This window comes from Epargyreus clarus, unplaced genomic scaffold (genome assembly GCF_041222505.1).
Source record: "Epargyreus clarus isolate Ecla_fem2 unplaced genomic scaffold, WU_Ecla_fem_2.2 ptg000026l, whole genome shotgun sequence".
NCBI lineage: Eukaryota > Metazoa > Arthropoda > Insecta > Lepidoptera > Hesperiidae > Epargyreus > Epargyreus clarus.
Genome location: NW_027332233.1, coordinates 6,717,134 through 6,733,810, shown reverse-complemented (window position 1 = coordinate 6,733,810; position 16,677 = coordinate 6,717,134). Strand labels below are relative to the sequence as shown.

The 16,677-nt window shown below is 33.4% G+C and overlaps 1 protein-coding gene across 1 annotated transcript; it reads right to left on the bottom strand.

The window, feature by feature from the left end:
- Positions 1 to 1,283: 1,283 nt before the first annotated feature.
- LOC140753060 (macrophage mannose receptor 1-like) lies at positions 1,284 to 16,044 on the bottom strand. The gene is made up of 14 exons (XM_073087431.1): positions 15,638 to 16,044; positions 14,992 to 15,243; positions 14,205 to 14,393; positions 12,569 to 12,796; positions 11,825 to 12,028; positions 10,534 to 10,782; positions 9,855 to 10,043; positions 9,350 to 9,601; positions 8,107 to 8,255; positions 6,818 to 6,878; positions 3,544 to 3,810; positions 3,009 to 3,203; positions 2,570 to 2,815; positions 1,284 to 2,114 (listed from the first exon to the last, which is right to left on the bottom strand). Exons 1-14 carry the CDS (start codon positions 15,690 to 15,692, stop codon positions 1,921 to 1,923), a joined length of 2,730 nt encoding a protein of 909 aa, XP_072943532.1. The 5' UTR covers positions 15,693 to 16,044; the 3' UTR covers positions 1,284 to 1,920.
- Positions 16,045 to 16,677: the final 633 nt, after the last annotated feature.

Here is a 16,677-nt window from a genome sequence, read left to right as displayed (position 1 = left end):
AAAAATGTTTTTCTGACTCGTGTGATTGCAGTCCTCGCCTGCGGCTCGGTCTGCAAACTCACACTTGTCAGAAAAAAATTTTTCGTCCTCGTATTGTAATGTACTATTTATCTATAAACAATAATTTCTTGCCTTAAATAGCTTTAAATCTTACTACTTAACATAACAGCTTTAAATACATCACACTAGCGGAAACGCGTAAAGAATATCTATTCACAGTAAGGGTCCGTTCACACAGGCCAGCTCGGAGAGCATCGGCCCGCATTTTTCTTTTCACACAGACCGTATCGTATATGCTTGGAATTGGCCGGAGCGGAGCCGCCAACTATTTCACATGGACCGGCTGGTAAAAATCTGAAAGCGGGTGCGCTCGCAATCGGAGCCGATCGGCTGCGCGAGCGAGAATGAGCACACAGTCAGAGCCGGTCGGCTCCTTTTATTATTTCACACGAAGCTCGTTCAAGCATTCTAAATGACAAAAGAAGTGCTCATGCAAAAATAAACCTTATACAATTAAGTATTCAAAACTCTGTTTCGAACGTGATAAAAATGTGCTCTCCTCTCCGAGCCGGTCGGAGTGAACGGACCCTAATGAACACAATAAGAATACCTTAGAAATATTATAAGTCTATGTGTTAAATGTTTATAAATAGGTCTAATATAGATATAAGTAAAGGTATAGGTATATTAGGTATAAGCTACATAACGTGCTGTTTATAATATTCATATTTTAGTCATGAAAAGTCTATATATAAACAATGATAGCAGTATATTATCTTGTACTTAACATGATTAATATGAAATAAATAATGATCTTTGCTCACGACTCTTATTTTATTATTCCGTAATAGATTTTATCATTTATCTCTTCTTAACGTGTGTTTAGCAATATTTTATCGTAATCTAAACTTTAGCAGGATTATTGAGAAGCGCTGCTATGTTTCTCAATTGAAAAGGTATTGTAAGGGAGACATTTATCTCAGAAGAATCTTCGTGAATCTGCCTATGCCTTGTAAATTTTAGGGTTCCGTGCCCAAAGGGTAAAAACGGAACCACTATTACTACTCCGCTGTCTGTCCGTCTGTCACAGTGCTCTATCTCTGGAACCGTAATAGATAGCCACTTAAAATTTTACACAGAAACTGGGAACAGTTACACACAAACCCACAAACATACATACATACAGGTGAAGGTAATAAAAGCGTCCTAAATAGAAGACAGTCGTTTTTAAAAGATTGCATTCTTATAAATCGCGCAATGTTTTAGTATCAAATAAAACGATATTTGCTTATCAAATAACATTATATTATATTTATTTGGTATCACATTATTCTTACAACGTATCTTATTTCTATTTATGACCTAAAATATCTTATTTATATATACTCGTACTTGTGTTTTATCGCCATGTGACTAGCAAAAATATAGCTAACTTATTAAGAAATTGAAAACGTGACATTGAAATATACATTTGTGTTCAATGTAGTTGAATTATTATGATGGTTGATTAGTTCTATTGGTGCAGGAGAACTGCTGAAGTAGTTCTGAATTTGTCTAACCAGGCATCTACCAAACTTTGGAACCTTGACACTTAATTCATTCAATCTTTGTAATCAACAAGTGTTCTGATTTGTGTATACGTTTATTGATTTTTTATTGCCATGAACCTACTAATCAGTTCTTTGACTTTTGCTACTTCTGCCTTCTTATTTTTTGCTGTCAGTATGCTTTGTTCGTGCAGATTTAGGAATTCTGTTAACAAGTCAACAAACTAACATAGCGTTAACTTAACGTAAACATAACAAACTGTTAAGTAACCATGAGCTCAGTAAAAGACCACGTGTCATTTTGGGAGAAGAACACAAATTGTTCAAGGTTCATGTATTTATGTACTTGAACTAACGATTAATAATGATCCCATTAAACTCCAAATCTTAAAGTGATGTCTTCAGTTCGGATTTGTATCTCGTGTTCGCATATGAAGAACATTTTATGAAAGCACCCGATATCGTTCAGTTCTCCGGTGTAGAACATGGAGCCACAATTCTCATTGCCGCCACCATCAGGCTGGGCATACCCCCAGCCGTTGTAACCACTATCGTGTACTGGTACTCCTGTGGGAATAATCATTTTGTAAACATTTGTAATGCTTTATATAAGGAAAAACATTGTAGAGAAGTAAATAAAATTTTAGATTTTTTTGATTTTGATTTTTTTTTATTAAAGCATCTGGTCTCCCTAATTGTCGTACTTAAAAACAGTAGTTTATTCATCATTCATGTCATAAATGTCCGGGCGATTATTGAATTCATAAAAAAATTACTTCTTCAAAAGCAACTGGACTTCTATAGTAGAAGATTTTGACGTCCTCAGTTTTACAAGAAAATTATCAACAAAATGCAATTATTCCGTAATACAGCAGAATTATTTTTTTTACTACGTACTTTCTTAAGGCAAATAATAACCACCAATAAAGCATTTATTGTAGGTACGGTCATTTTGGCTTCATAGATATGTCCCAGTACATTTTACAAATTTTATGAGCGGTCATTATAAAAATTTTACAAACCTTTAACTGTAATCCAGCCATCCCTGTTATGAAATCCTAAATGCACGGCTCCTCTCAAGTAATCTCCCTGAACGTTGTCCTTAGGCGCTTCAGCGGTCATATTGACTAAGTAGGCAGCTTCGGCATCTGAGTTAATCACAGCCAAATACGACTGTTCAGCGTAACAAATAGTGTAGGCATCGGTCCAGTTCTTTGGAGTTAAGTGGAATTTATAGCATCTGGCTAAATCCTGGTTATACTTGTAACCTGATATGAAAATATTAACGTTTTGGTTAATGGGCATAATAAGAACAAGTTTAACAGTTTCCGTAAATTTAAATCATCGCAAATTTATTTTGCGCTCAGTAGCAGCATAATACATGTTTGATGGTTATGATATATTCTATTATACTTTTTAACATATCAATCGTAGGTCATATAGGTTTTACCGCAGTCTTACCTGTATCAGGGATGTTACACTCCATATTCCATTGGAGAGTGGACAACTGCTTCTTACAGATAAATGCTTGTCCCACACTGCAATCGTCGTCATTTAGAGTACCTTTTCTGGCGAGGACCACGCAGCCTTCTTTCCCAGCAAGATTATTGGGCTCTCCATAATTCCAGTTGTTATAAACATCCGATATTGGTCTGCCTAAAAACATCGAGTTCTGATTACTTCAGCCTTCTATCAACATTACTCATCTAAGCTTGTTAAATTGTAGTTTTGGTAAAACAATCTTATCTATTTTTTTCATGCATGAAATATTATAAGAAAGTGTTCATGTTATAAAAATAAAGTTTAATTTTCCAAAAAAGTTCTTATTATTCATCATTGTTATTGCAATGAATTCTTGCTTTTCTTACAAATATCCTTGTTATTTATCAAGCAGGTAAACTTATAAGTATCTATTCATATCGATAAATAGTTGTCTAATGACGTGATGATACAAATAGGTTACGCAATGAAGTTGTTTCGATATCAAGTAACTCACCATCAATAGTTTCGAAGACTTCTCTTACGTTCCAATCAGCTACACCAATGTATATCCATTGAATAAATGGTTGAGTCTGGTTCCAATAAGCTATAACCGATAAAGCCTCATCTTCGTCTTCTGGGTAAAAGAGGGTGGCTCCTTCCCTCTCACATTTAATTCTGGCATTTTCCCAAGACTTCCGCATCGTATGTAGTTTGTAAAAACTTGCCGTGTCTTCTAAATATGTGTAGTCCTTTCGAAAGAATTTATCACTTGCTTGGCCATCTAAAATTAAATTGTTATAGAATGCATAATTATTTAACATGGCTTATAGGTTTACTTAACATCCTAAGGAGGTGAATTTTCAAAAAAAAAATGAGTTATATAATTATGACACTCCTTTGTTTTTAAAGTAATTAAGTATATCTAATGATTTATTCTCTACAGTCAGTTAAAATTTTGCCAAATAGATTTCCCTTCATTTTTAAGTTCATGTATTCTGATTTGATGGATGCATATAGATTTTGCATTATCCAAAGAGGTGTTATTATTATTTATTTATCAGTTATATCATCTTTAGGTTTACACGCGTATTTGAAAATTTTATCATTAAAAATTCAAGTAATTCATACACATACAATGTAGCTCATATTTAACAGTGATACGATAAGTATTTATAATGTATTGTAAATTAAAATTTTAGGTACTTACGAGCAACACGAAACACGGACAGTATGAAGCACAGAAACACCGTAAGTTTAGAAAACATATTTAGTTAATATTTTTTTAGTCTTCTCGTGTCTGATGATGGACTTGTAACTGAGAATGTTATATGTAAGTAGGTTTGTATGTGCGCGTGTGCGACTACATCCGACCGTCGTATAAATAACACTGCTTAGCAAATTCTTGCGGTCGCAATCTGTGAACTTCTTCTTGAGCAGGAAAACAGGACATAGTGTAATACGTACATGTGAATTCATCCGATAAAGGTACACGTAGTTCTCTACCAATTATTTCATATTTTCTATTGAAGCGTTGTATTTTATTGTGGGGGAAATCTTTGAGTATCTGTCTACAAGTGTAGATTAAAACATAACTAAAAAAATAACTTGATCGCGTTTGGTAATAAGGATAATCGCAAAACCTTATAACTGAAGTCCGAATAATCGAGTTTCTAATCTAATTAAATTTACCACGATTATTGTATATGCATAACCGATACCACATAATTACACAGTGATAAGTACATGTATAATGATAGATAATTCACATTTACAGATGTCTGGCTGCAGTAGCCACTTACCATCAGGTAGAGTGCATGCTCGTCTGCTACTCCTATATTATAAAAAAAAGGAATCAGACCAGTGATTCCACGACACAGATGATTGATGCCACGACAAACAAGAACGTATATATCTAGTTTAATTTATAAGTATAGTACTACTTGTCATGAAAGTACCAAGAGTATTGAGGTTGGAAGTTATCACAACTTAACCCCTGATCTCTTGAAGCGGGTATTTTAACCGCCTTATCTTGTCATAATACGCTCATTATTAATAATGAATCTATCAAATCTTAAAGATTTCTTTATACTATACATTGCCAATTTTTGATCTTTGGTAAATAAAAAAGGATAAATAATTATTAATAATAGAAGATACTGAAGATGTTGCCAATCTTTTACGAACTGAATCAAAAGCATTTCCCAGAGCGCTGTTTCAGAGCGATTTTTTATTGTACTGAGTAGGAAACTAACGCGGTGGACTTTTCTCGAGCCATTTCAGGACATTTTTAACAAATACTTTGGAAGTCGTATCTTAGTCCGATCCCATATACGTTGCTCCTCAATGACACTCAAAAATAGAAGGCAGCCGTTTTTAAAGGATCGCATTCTTATAAATCACGCTGTTGAAACGCTCAGTGATTTACTATTAAATAAAACGATATTTCTTATCAAATAACATTATATTGTTGAGTCTGGTTCCAATAAGCTCTAACCAATGAAGCCTCATCTTCATCTTCTGGGTAAAAGAGGATGGCTCCTTCCATCTCACATTTAATTCTGGCATTTTCTCAAGACTTCGGAGTCGTGTGTAGTTTGTAAAAACTTGCCGTGTCTTCTAAATATGTGTAGTCTTTTCGAGAGAATTTATCACCTGCTTGGCCATCTCAAACATTTTAAATTGTTATAGAATGCACCATTATTTACATGGCTTATAGGTTTACTTAGCATCCTAAGGAGATGAATTTTCAAAAAAAGTTTATGATTTATATGTGAAACTCTTGTGTTTTTAGTTTCTACAATGGTAAACAACGTAACAATGGTAAACAAAAATTATTGCCGCTCAAAAAGTTTCGAGTTGCTTTATTTGGGAAACTGGGTTTTTTGGGAGGAGGTCTTCTAATCTGTCAACTCAACTAAAATATTTCAAAACTTGATATGTCATAACTTCCGAGACTTTTATATTTAGTTTTTTCAAAACGTATGATATTTTTTATGTTTTTTAATTATTTCTTAATTTAATGAGTACTTGGCGGTGTGCATTTAAAGACACATTTTTTTTTCTTGTGAACCTGGCAGAGTGCACTAAAAGACACATACTATATCCTGAAAACTGAATTTCAGAGATTTTTTATTTTATTTTTCCTAATATTCTTATAACCCCATTAACGCAGGGAAGTAGCAAAAGTATATTTTTTTTAGGGTAAAATTCTCTGTATAGGATTAACTAAATTGAACATTAAAATATAAATTCTTTGAGAACAAAACGTCGGCTTTCGAATTATTTAAACAATTTGGCCACAAATATTTGTTAATACGCCAAATGTATAAATTAATGAATGGCGGAAACTTAACTGCCAATTAATATCGAACAATATGTATTTTCTTAAATTTGAGGCTTTTTCCTTTAGTTTGTTCCTTATGAGCAACACTATCAGATAGTGGAATAATATAGAGAGTGTATTTCTTTTTCTAAATGAACTCGATCGATTTCCGGCTAGGGAAAAGGGTATTTAAAAAAACTTATAATGCAGTTTTAGTTTTTATCAAAATCGGCCTTGTAACTCCTTTTCACATTTTTGTATTAATTACATTAGTTAGTTTTGTATTTGTTCCTGAAGGCCTATTTAAAAAATTCACCCTGTATATGCATTTAATTTGAATTATTCGAGGTGAGTTTCTGATATTAAAAACCACATTCGTAATACAAGGAGCCTAATTTAGTACAGGACTATCATTGATTTTAGCCATTACGGTTTTAATAAACCGATCAAAGATGAAATTGAAAACCTGCCAAGTGTGAGTAGAACACTCCGTATGCGAGTGGAGCTCGCACAGTGAGAATCTCGTACTTTAACACAATACAATTATGTATGATTTACTTTGTTCATTTTCATCGGGAACTTAAGCGCAATCCCAACTCACAATTGCCTGAGTTTTGTTATGTTTTTCGTACTGTACTATCACAGAATATGTTTTTGTGAATCTTTCAATTAAAAATACGAGTATCTTTTATTTCATTCAGTTTGAGATCTTTAGCTCAGGCTCCCTCGCGACTCACGCTTGCCCAGTTTTTATTAAGTAAATATTTTATTTCAGAATTCTCACTACTTATAAGCAAGCTTCGATCTGATGCTTATAAGTATTACAGCTATTGGTTTATAAGTATTAGAAAATTAAATAGCGCCTCACAAGTTCATCGTTATTTACCCTGAGAATAAAATAACTGACTTATGAAAAGCCTTTTCATACAGCAGTGCAAGCACTGTTAATAACCTACAGTAGGTCATAGACCTGAGTTGTAATAATCTGTTGAGTAGGTCTGTTTTTAAAGAGAGATGAGGCCCTGTAGAGCATCCTAAACCATAAATGAGCTTTCTATATCGGGAGGTTTACACAGGGGAGCCCGACAGATTAGTAAAAAAATGATCACTGGACATGCTCGAGCGTGTCAGATTAAGTTATGGTAGGTTAATTACATGCTCGATTATTCAGCGCAGCGAATCCCGGCAGGGCATGATCACCTTCTGCGACATAGTAAAGTCCGCAAAGGAAGACGCCGAGCGAACTAGGGAGCGCGCTGAACCCGCTCGGAGGAGTCGCCACGGCCGTATGTAACGTCATAAGAGGATTAAGGTATCTCCCGCATTCATTTTAAAGTTTCTGTCTCGTCAACAAAATTGACGTAGGTGCTGTTATTAAACCTTGCTTAAACCACATCCTCTTGGTCACTATGGTTGACTAAATGTAATAATAATATTTATGAAACATATTATTTTCCTTGTTTGTATCAAACAGACTTTTGCAGTTTCTAAAATTAAATAGATATTAATAATAAATAATATAATTATTATTTCCTGTATAACATTTGTTTATTTCCCATTTTAAATTAAATGCTTACGTTTTCCTATGATTATTGTAATATTTGACACACAATCAATTTTAAATATGAGTATTATTTATTTTTATCTTAAGTAACTAAAACATTTTTATCTTTTTCATGAAATGTTATATTTTTTCGCATGAATAAATATTGGAATGCTTAAAATACGTCGGTTGTCAAATTATGCTTTGGGGACCTTGTGCTCGCATATAAAGAACATCTTTTGATGGCATCCGATGTCGTTCAGTTGTCCGTTATACAGCATAGAGCCACAGTTCTCTGAGCCCTCCCCGTCCGGCTGGTTGTATGCCCATTCCTTGTAACCGCTGTCGTGGAGAGTACCTCCTGGAGAAAAAATATTATTAAACGTTATTGAGGGATTTCAACTAGGGATACTGGGATATCATGTTAGGTTCTCGAAATACGCGAAGTAAATCGAAACGACATATTTTTTCATATGTTTAAATGTAAAACTCAAAGGTTAGGGGTCCACACGGACTAAAAATTGAAAAAATAAAACTTCATGTATCATCATCAACCCATTACTGTCCCACTGCTGGGCACAGGTCTCCTCTCATAATGAGAAGGATTAGGCCATAGTCCACCGCGCTGGCCAAGTGCGTATTGGTAGACTTCACATACCTTTGACATTTTTTTATAAATCTCTCAGGTATGCAGGTTTCCTCATGATGTTTTCCTTCACCGTTTAGCAAGTGATAATTAATTTCTAAAACGCACATAACTTTGAAAAATCAGAGGTGGAGGATCGAGAGGTCGAGTTTCTTAACCACTAGGCTATCACTGCTAAAACTTCATATATATCAAAGGATATACATTATACATACTTTATTATCAAAAGTACGTTCTCGTAATGTAATGTAATGTATTTATGAAATTGATAGTTATTTTTGGTATTTGTGTGTTATTAATTTTAATAATAATGATAAAACTTTAATAATCAAAATATGTAGTGAGAAATAATAAATTTAACTTTTGGCTTAAAGAAACTATCAATTCTAGATTGCTTCGCTTCTTTATTCTTGGTATCATACATGTATTGGTAACACTGATAGGCTGCACATATTTTGTTATTAACATTAAAATATACTACATAGGTACATACTTTTCGGAGGCGTTCCAGCTTTATCCTCAGGGGTAGCGGCGCATCTGTGGCCAACCTCAGGTAGGAATATAATCCTATCTGGTGGTGATAACAGATGTCCATGGATGGCAGTATCCACTTATCATCGGATGGACTTCATGATCGTCTGCTGCTAAAAAAGAAATCGGCGACCGAGATCAAATAGGACTGTTAAGTCCTGATCTGAGCTCTTGAACTGCGGTTAATGATCGGCAGCGGTCACTTTCAATGTGAGTGCTAACTACTTGTATGTTTAAGAAAAAACTATTTTTGTTAAAGAAAAAAATAGTTGACTAACCATTGACCGTTATCCAACCGTCCCTTTTACTTTTATAAAACCCTAAATGTACTCCGCCACGCAGGAAATCGCCCTTTACATAATTCTTTGCAGCATCTCTCGTGATCTTGACCAAGTAGTTGCGTTCCTCCATCGAGTTAATGACCGCCAAAGAAGATTCTTCCCCTTCACACACCGCTTTTGCGTCATGCCAATTCCTCGGTGTTAAGTGGAATTTGTAGCAGGTATCGGATTTCTTGACGTAATTATCATCTGATTTAAGAATAACACATTATATCATTGTCACACGACATGCATCATAGTACATTTGTAACAATTATCTTGTAATATTATCTTGCAATACTTTCATTTCTTAGGCATTTGTGTGCAATCTATTTTTTATGAAATACGCCAAAGAAGTACAACTTCTCACATGAGTACATAAGTATACAATGTTTTTTCAAGTAATTATAAGCTAAATATTAGTTTTGTCCTTATCTTATCAAAAAGGGGTAGTTAAACTTACACGGTAGATTACAATCCATGTTCCATTGCGTAATGCCCTGAGACCTTTTACAAATAAATGGATACTTCAAATTGCAGTTATCATCTTTTAATATACCATTTTTCTGCAAAATCACGCAGCCTTCATCGTCACTAGCCATGTTAGGCTCCCCGTAAGCCCATTCTCGATAAACCCTCGCCAATGGCACACCTGGACCAAGAAATCATAATTGTTATGGTAAGGGAGACATACTTTTCCGAGTCGTTCCAGCTTAGTTCTCAGGGGTAGCGACGCCTTTTTGGCCGAACTCAGGTTGAATATCTTATCCTATCTGGGGTTGATTACAGAGGTACATGGGCAGCAGTAGCCACTTACCATCAGGCGGATTGCATTCCCGTCTGCTACACTAATAAAAAATCATATCTAAATACGCATCGTCGTCAACAAAGTAAGGTTCAGTTTAAGAGTGTGCTTCTGTATAAATGTTTGAAGGTGAAACGCTCTGTTGTGCAACTCCGGTGGCACCACCGCCTATTTCTGCCTTATAACAGCAATGTTCAGCGCTGCTGTGTCCTGGTTTCAAAGATTTAGTAGTCATAGTCAGTGGGTATAGAATTGTAGACGTCCAGGTGGACTGCATGCTCGCTTGCTACCTATATCCTATAATAAAAAAGACATAAGAAAGCAAATGTAGACTTACCATCAATTGTGTCCAAGACATCTTTAACAATCCAATTAGCTATGCCAATAAATATGTAGTTGAAGGACGGATGCGTTATATTCCAGTAATAATGAATAACATTTGAGAACTCATCTTTGTCTACTGGATAAAAGAGGGCAGCACTTTCCCTCTCACATATAACTTTAGCTTCATTCCAAGTCATGAGCACCGAGTGAAATTTGTAGTAATTGGCGTCTATAAGACGATAATCGTCTCGAAACTTCGAATCTAAACAAAAAATAAAGGTCGTAATAAAAATACAGTGTCTTTATTACGCTGTTTTCTATGTTATACCTACTTCTATTAGTGAGTTATTCATATCTACCCTTACCAAGAGTTTTCAGAACATCCACAATTTTACGTTACGTTTACTCAATCCATTATTCAGTTCCGTTTGCTTCAATAAAATGCGTTGTCGAAAGCGCACCAATGAGTAAACGTATAAGTAAGTGCTCAAGTGACGATAAACTTTTTGTCTCCCTAACATGTTCGCAAAAAATAAAGACAAAACATAGAGCGCCATTTTGTCAATTTAGACATTGTTACGTTACTGACACTAGTTCTTATACAATCAATACAATAGATTGGAAATTGTATGGGCAAATACGTAAACAAATACCAAAACAGTCATATTTGTCAAAACTTAAAAACTCATGGTAAGGGTACAGTAATTTTTTATCAAGGTAGAGAAATGAAGGTTATAGAATTTGCGTAACTTATGAGACAGTTACTACTTATGTTAGCGTATAAAGATAAGCAATGCGTTAATCTTATAACATTTTTGCAAGACACCATAATAAAGTATTTTTTATAAATTACGCGACATTTTGGCAGATTTCAGAAACGCCGTGTGACGTTTATTATATTTTGTTTGTAAAAAAAACTTTGACATTAAAACAAGTATAAGGGCTTCTTTAACGGCGTAAAAACGTTAGTAGCGATTTTACGTAGCCAAACCATTTTAATAGTTAATTTTCTAGTAAGTAGGTAGGTATATAGGTTTTTTGCCGTATCTTCCTTTGCTACTGAAACATGTGAAAATTAATTTCTAACTTAAAAAAAATAAACAGGAATATAACATTAATAACTAATAATAATAGTAATATAAGAAACAAATGAAATAAAAAACAGGTAAAAATGTAAACAATATAGAATAGCAAAAATGACCTAGTCTCTGCTGATGCCTGTGATAGATAAGACTCCGGCGATAGCTTTTCGGTTTTACTCAGTAGTAATTTAGGACATTAGTAAATCAAAAATAGATAAATACCATCGTTATTCTTTTCCGCCACATCAAATTTCTTTGTAATTATGTCGTGCTCGCATATGAACATCATTTTCTCGTGACATGCTACGTCGTGCAGCTCTCCATTTAAGGCCATTGATCCACAGTTCTCGTTGATACCACCATCAGGCTGCGAAGGGCCCCATCCCATGTCAGAATTATCGTATAATAGATTGTGTAATAGATCTCCTGTTTTAAAAATGAGAAGTTACACATATAATAGAATACTACTATTTCTTGAATCAATTTACACCATTTTATTATTCCCGCGCAAAATACCTACAACTCAAACGTCTCTTTTTATGTTAACTCATACAATCGCCAGTGATATAAATAAGAATTTAATAACACATCATGAAAATAACAAAAAATAAATTAATTCAAATAAATCTAATAATAAAATAATTTAAACAGATTTCTAACACATAGGACACACTTTCGAGTATAGCTTTATACAGTCGTTTTGTATACAATATTAAATGACGAATTATGTGATAATATATATAATAAGTAATGTATAATAATATGTTTGTTAAGATATAAAAAAGCATAGTCGAAGCTTTGTTAACAAACGGAAAGATTTTATATGGAACTTTGTTAAATATTCTTAATACAAATATTATCTTTTAGCTTCAAAACAGAACTTACCAGCCTTTAATACTATTTTAAAAAGGCAAAAATAGGCAAAATTCTAACTTTAACATTTCAGTACTAATTAATTTAACGTACCTGCGACAGTAATCCAAGTGTCTCTCTTGAAAAAACCCAAATGGAATAGATCATTATCTTTATTTGTTTTATCTTTAACCAGGTGTTTGAAATAGTCGCGTTCTTCCTCAGAGTTGATTATGGCTAAGTTGGAACGTTCCGTTTTGCAAATTGTATATGCGTCGGTCCAATTCCTTCGCGTCGTGTGCAATTTGTAACATTTTCCCAGATTATCTTTGTACTCATATTCTAAGAAGAAAAAGATCTATGATATATATATATACAGGGTGAATCTCCATAAAGTGCACATATTGAAACAGGTAAAATAAACCGCATTTTGTCGACAAAAAAAATAAAAAAAATAATGAAAAAAATTTTTTTTTGGGTTTTACGACCTTTTGAAGTTTTTTTTTTGGAATTGTGCACCTGAAGTAAATAAATCGCTATAACTTTTAAACTAAGAGGGTTATCAGGTTCAAACAAAAATAACAATGGTTGCCAATGATAGGCCGTACTGATCCATGAAAAAAAAAACAAAAAAAAATCATCTTCCCAGGAAAAAAATGTCAGATTAGTGCAAAAAAGCACTTTTTTTAGGTGAAATTTTCAGTAATTATCAATTTCCTCAAAATAATCTAGGCATTTTATTTTTTTATTATTATTTAATGCAATTCTACGTCGTATTAGCTTTCAAACACTAAAAAAAGCATGCCTCTAACTTAAGTATAAAGTTTCCTACGAGCTCTTAAACAAAGGCAGTTTTTAAGGGTGTTGGTAATAAATTACATTTTTAATACAAACTAGTGTTTTTTTTTTAATTATTAAAGATTTATTTTATTACTGTTTTATTACTTTAATATCGTCAAAAATAAGAAACTACCATGAATTTACCATTGAAACATATTTTTGATAGTTTCCTTTGTTTATATTTTGGACATCTAATTATGAGTCGGACTATACCAGTTTTATTAGGGCGCACGTGCGTCGCGTCATGAGTATCTTTTTTGAAACGTTCCTAGCAAACTTTATACTTGAGTTAGAGGCGTGTTTTTTTTAGTGTTTGAAAGCTAATACGACGTAGAATTGCATTAAATAATAATAAAAAAATAAAATGCCTAGATTATTTTGAGGAAATTGATAATTACTGAAAATTTTACCTAAAAAAAGTGCTTTTTTGCACTAATCTGACATTTTTTTCGTGGGAAGATGATTTTTTTTTTTGTTTTTTTTTTCATGGATCAGTACGGCCTATCATTGGCAACCATTGTTATTTTTGTTTGAAGCTGATAACCCTCTTAGTTTAAAAGTTATAGCGATTTATTTACTTCAGGTGCACAATTCCAAAAAAAAAACTTCAAAAGGTCGTAAAACCCAAAAAAAAAATTTTTCATTATTTTTTTTATTTTTTTTTGTCGACAAAATGCGGTTTAATTTTACCTGTTTCAATATGTGCACTTTATGGAGATTCACCCTGTATATATATGATGTAAATGAAAGAATTTTCTTATAAGGCTGAAGCATGCAGTCCATCTGATTGTAAGTAATTGTTGCCATTTACGAGTATATCCGAAACCAACTGCATACAAAACAGGGGTTTTACCTGAAGCCAATTATAGCCGAATAAATCTGAATTTGAAGATTTTCTAACATAACATACCTGGATACGATACTCTACAACCCTCGTTCCAACTAACAACACTAGCTTTGCAAATGAAAGGGTACGTCTTGTCACAGTTTTCATCATTGAGTTCACCATTATCATTCATGGTCAAGCACTCCTCTCGACCTCCAATGTTGTTGGGCTCTCCAGCATTCCAAATGTTATAGGGATTATTTAACGGCTTCCCTACATTTAAAAAATCATAATTAGTTGTGGACATTATTTTCAACATCTCAAAATAAATTCGTCACTATAGCTATGCTAATACCCAATATAGTGGCAAGTGCCGGTCAAGGCCAAGTGCTCTTGGTAGAGTGAGGCGGAAGTTTAATCCTACCTGTTATCTGGGTATGTAAATTTACATACACAGATAGGATTAAACTTCCACTCGAGTTCGGCCACAAATGCTTCTACCTCTGAGTATTAAATTAGAACGCTTTGTAAAATTGCAGGTCAATTACATACCACAAACTCAAACCATACACAATAGCACTTAATATTGTTGTTATTAGGCAAAAAATACATGGTTATTGTACCTCCGGTGCCGAAATACTATGATCACGATTTTGATACGAATTGCCATATCAGCTTTATAACTCTTTCGCAGAAGATTGCTCTTAGCTAATGATTTGGTTTTATTTGAAACATATCTTCATTATAAAAATATATTGTGTCATAAGTACAAAAACAGAATGAATTAATTCCGTAATCGTCAGTCAACTCCATTCGATAATTATCTGCTTAGTTCATAATTTTTTAACGAGTAAAAATTTGAATAACTTACCATCAGCATTTTTAAAGACGTTATCATTCGTTGTAGTCATACCAATAAAAACCCAATGAATAAATGGTTGCTTTTCTTCCCAAAGAGATATTACTGTAGAGGCCTCATCGTTATGTTCTGGATAGAAAAGCTTAGCTCCTTCTCTTTCACAGTGTGTTTTAGCATCATTCCACGTTTTTGGCATTGTATGAATTTTGTAATAACTTTTCGTTTCTGCCAAATATTCATATTCTGGCCAAAAATTTAGACTCTCTAAAAATAAGTAAATAGAAAAACAGTTGTATAAGTAGGAAACAAGCATGCAGTTCACCTGATAGAATGTGGCTACTATTGTCGATGGATATCAGTAATCAATCCAAGATAACATATGATTGCTACCTGAGGTGCGTTGCGTTGAGGACTAAGCTGGAGCGCCTCAGAATAGTACCATTCATTCAAATCAGAACACAGCAGCGCTTAACACTGCTGTTGTTAGGCAGTAGTAGATGTGGCGTTCAAACCAGAACACAGCATCACTTAACACTGATGTAATAAGGCAGTAATAGTTGTGGCGGTGATGTCCGGAGTCAAACCACAAAGGGTTCTACCACCTTCAACAGTCTATTAAAAATATATTTAGTTGGATCTAGTTTTGCCATATACTTACGAGCATTTCGAAAAACGGACTGCAAGAGCACGAAAAACAAACACTTGGAAAACATATCGAGTTAAAACCGTAGCACTTGGTATTTAACGCTCGCTTATTAGGAATATTAAAATATCATGTTTTACCAAACATCTGACTTTAATTAAGCACTGCACGATAATGGTCGCAAATTTTCAAAACCCGATGAACAGGGAAAACCACTACATGTTATAATTATATAAAATATAATATTGAATACAAAATATAAATCATTTTGGACAGGTGTTACATTTTCTACCCGCGGCCTCGCTCGTGGTCAGAAGTTTTTTCCACGCTTTTATTAGCGTGACCTGTATATATGTATGTAACGGAATCTTGGAAGTCAATGTTTATCCACTTTGAACAGTCCAATTAATTTAAAATTTTGAACACTTATCAAGAACCGGTGACAATGATGTTTTTAATAGTTTTGACTCATTCATCAGGATAATCCTGACGGGATTAACAATTTTCCTTGTACGATGTGAGCGTGGTTTTTAGTTTTTTAACTATAATTATTATCTATCTCTAGAGAATGGTAATTTTTCGGATGAAAAAATACTCTACGTTCTTTTCTAAAACCTTCATAACGTATGTACAATATTTCATGACAATCAGTTTTGTAATTAAGGCCTGAAAAGGTAGCAAATTAAGAAAAACAACCTATGATATTAGTTAGGATTAAAATGTATTTCGTGGCAATACATTTAAAACAATTTGGTACGCTATAAAATTTTATTTCTATTTTCAAAAATATATTTCACATAATAAATTATATTGTTAGTAACAAAGGCCAAAAAAATCATGTTTACAATTATACTTACAAAGCACAATAAATCACATTGCTAAAAACTTAATTCTTCGATAACTCTAATAACGTACAATGTATAATAATATTATTAATTACACTATTAAACAAACAATTTCACATTGCTCGAACATAGATGTACAAAAAAATATTTTTCCTTATTTACTAGAACAAATAGTAACTAGAACAAATAGAAATATACAGTAAATTCCAT

What these genes read in the sequence shown, in the direction of transcription:
- LOC140753060 (XM_073087431.1), bottom strand. Translation starts at nt 15,692, where the DNA reads ATGTTTTCCAAGTGTTTGTTTTTCGTGCTCTTGCAGTCCGTTTTTCGA. An exon ending in CGTCTTTAAAAATGCTGATG is followed by an intron (nt 14,394 to 14,991) that starts GTAAGTTATTCA and finishes TTTTAAATGTAG; the next exon opens with GGAAGCCGTTAAATAATCCC. An exon ending in GTGTAACATCCCTGATACAG is followed by an intron (nt 2,816 to 3,008) that starts GTAAGACTGCGG and finishes TTTTCATATCAG; the next exon opens with GTTACAAGTATAACCAGGAT.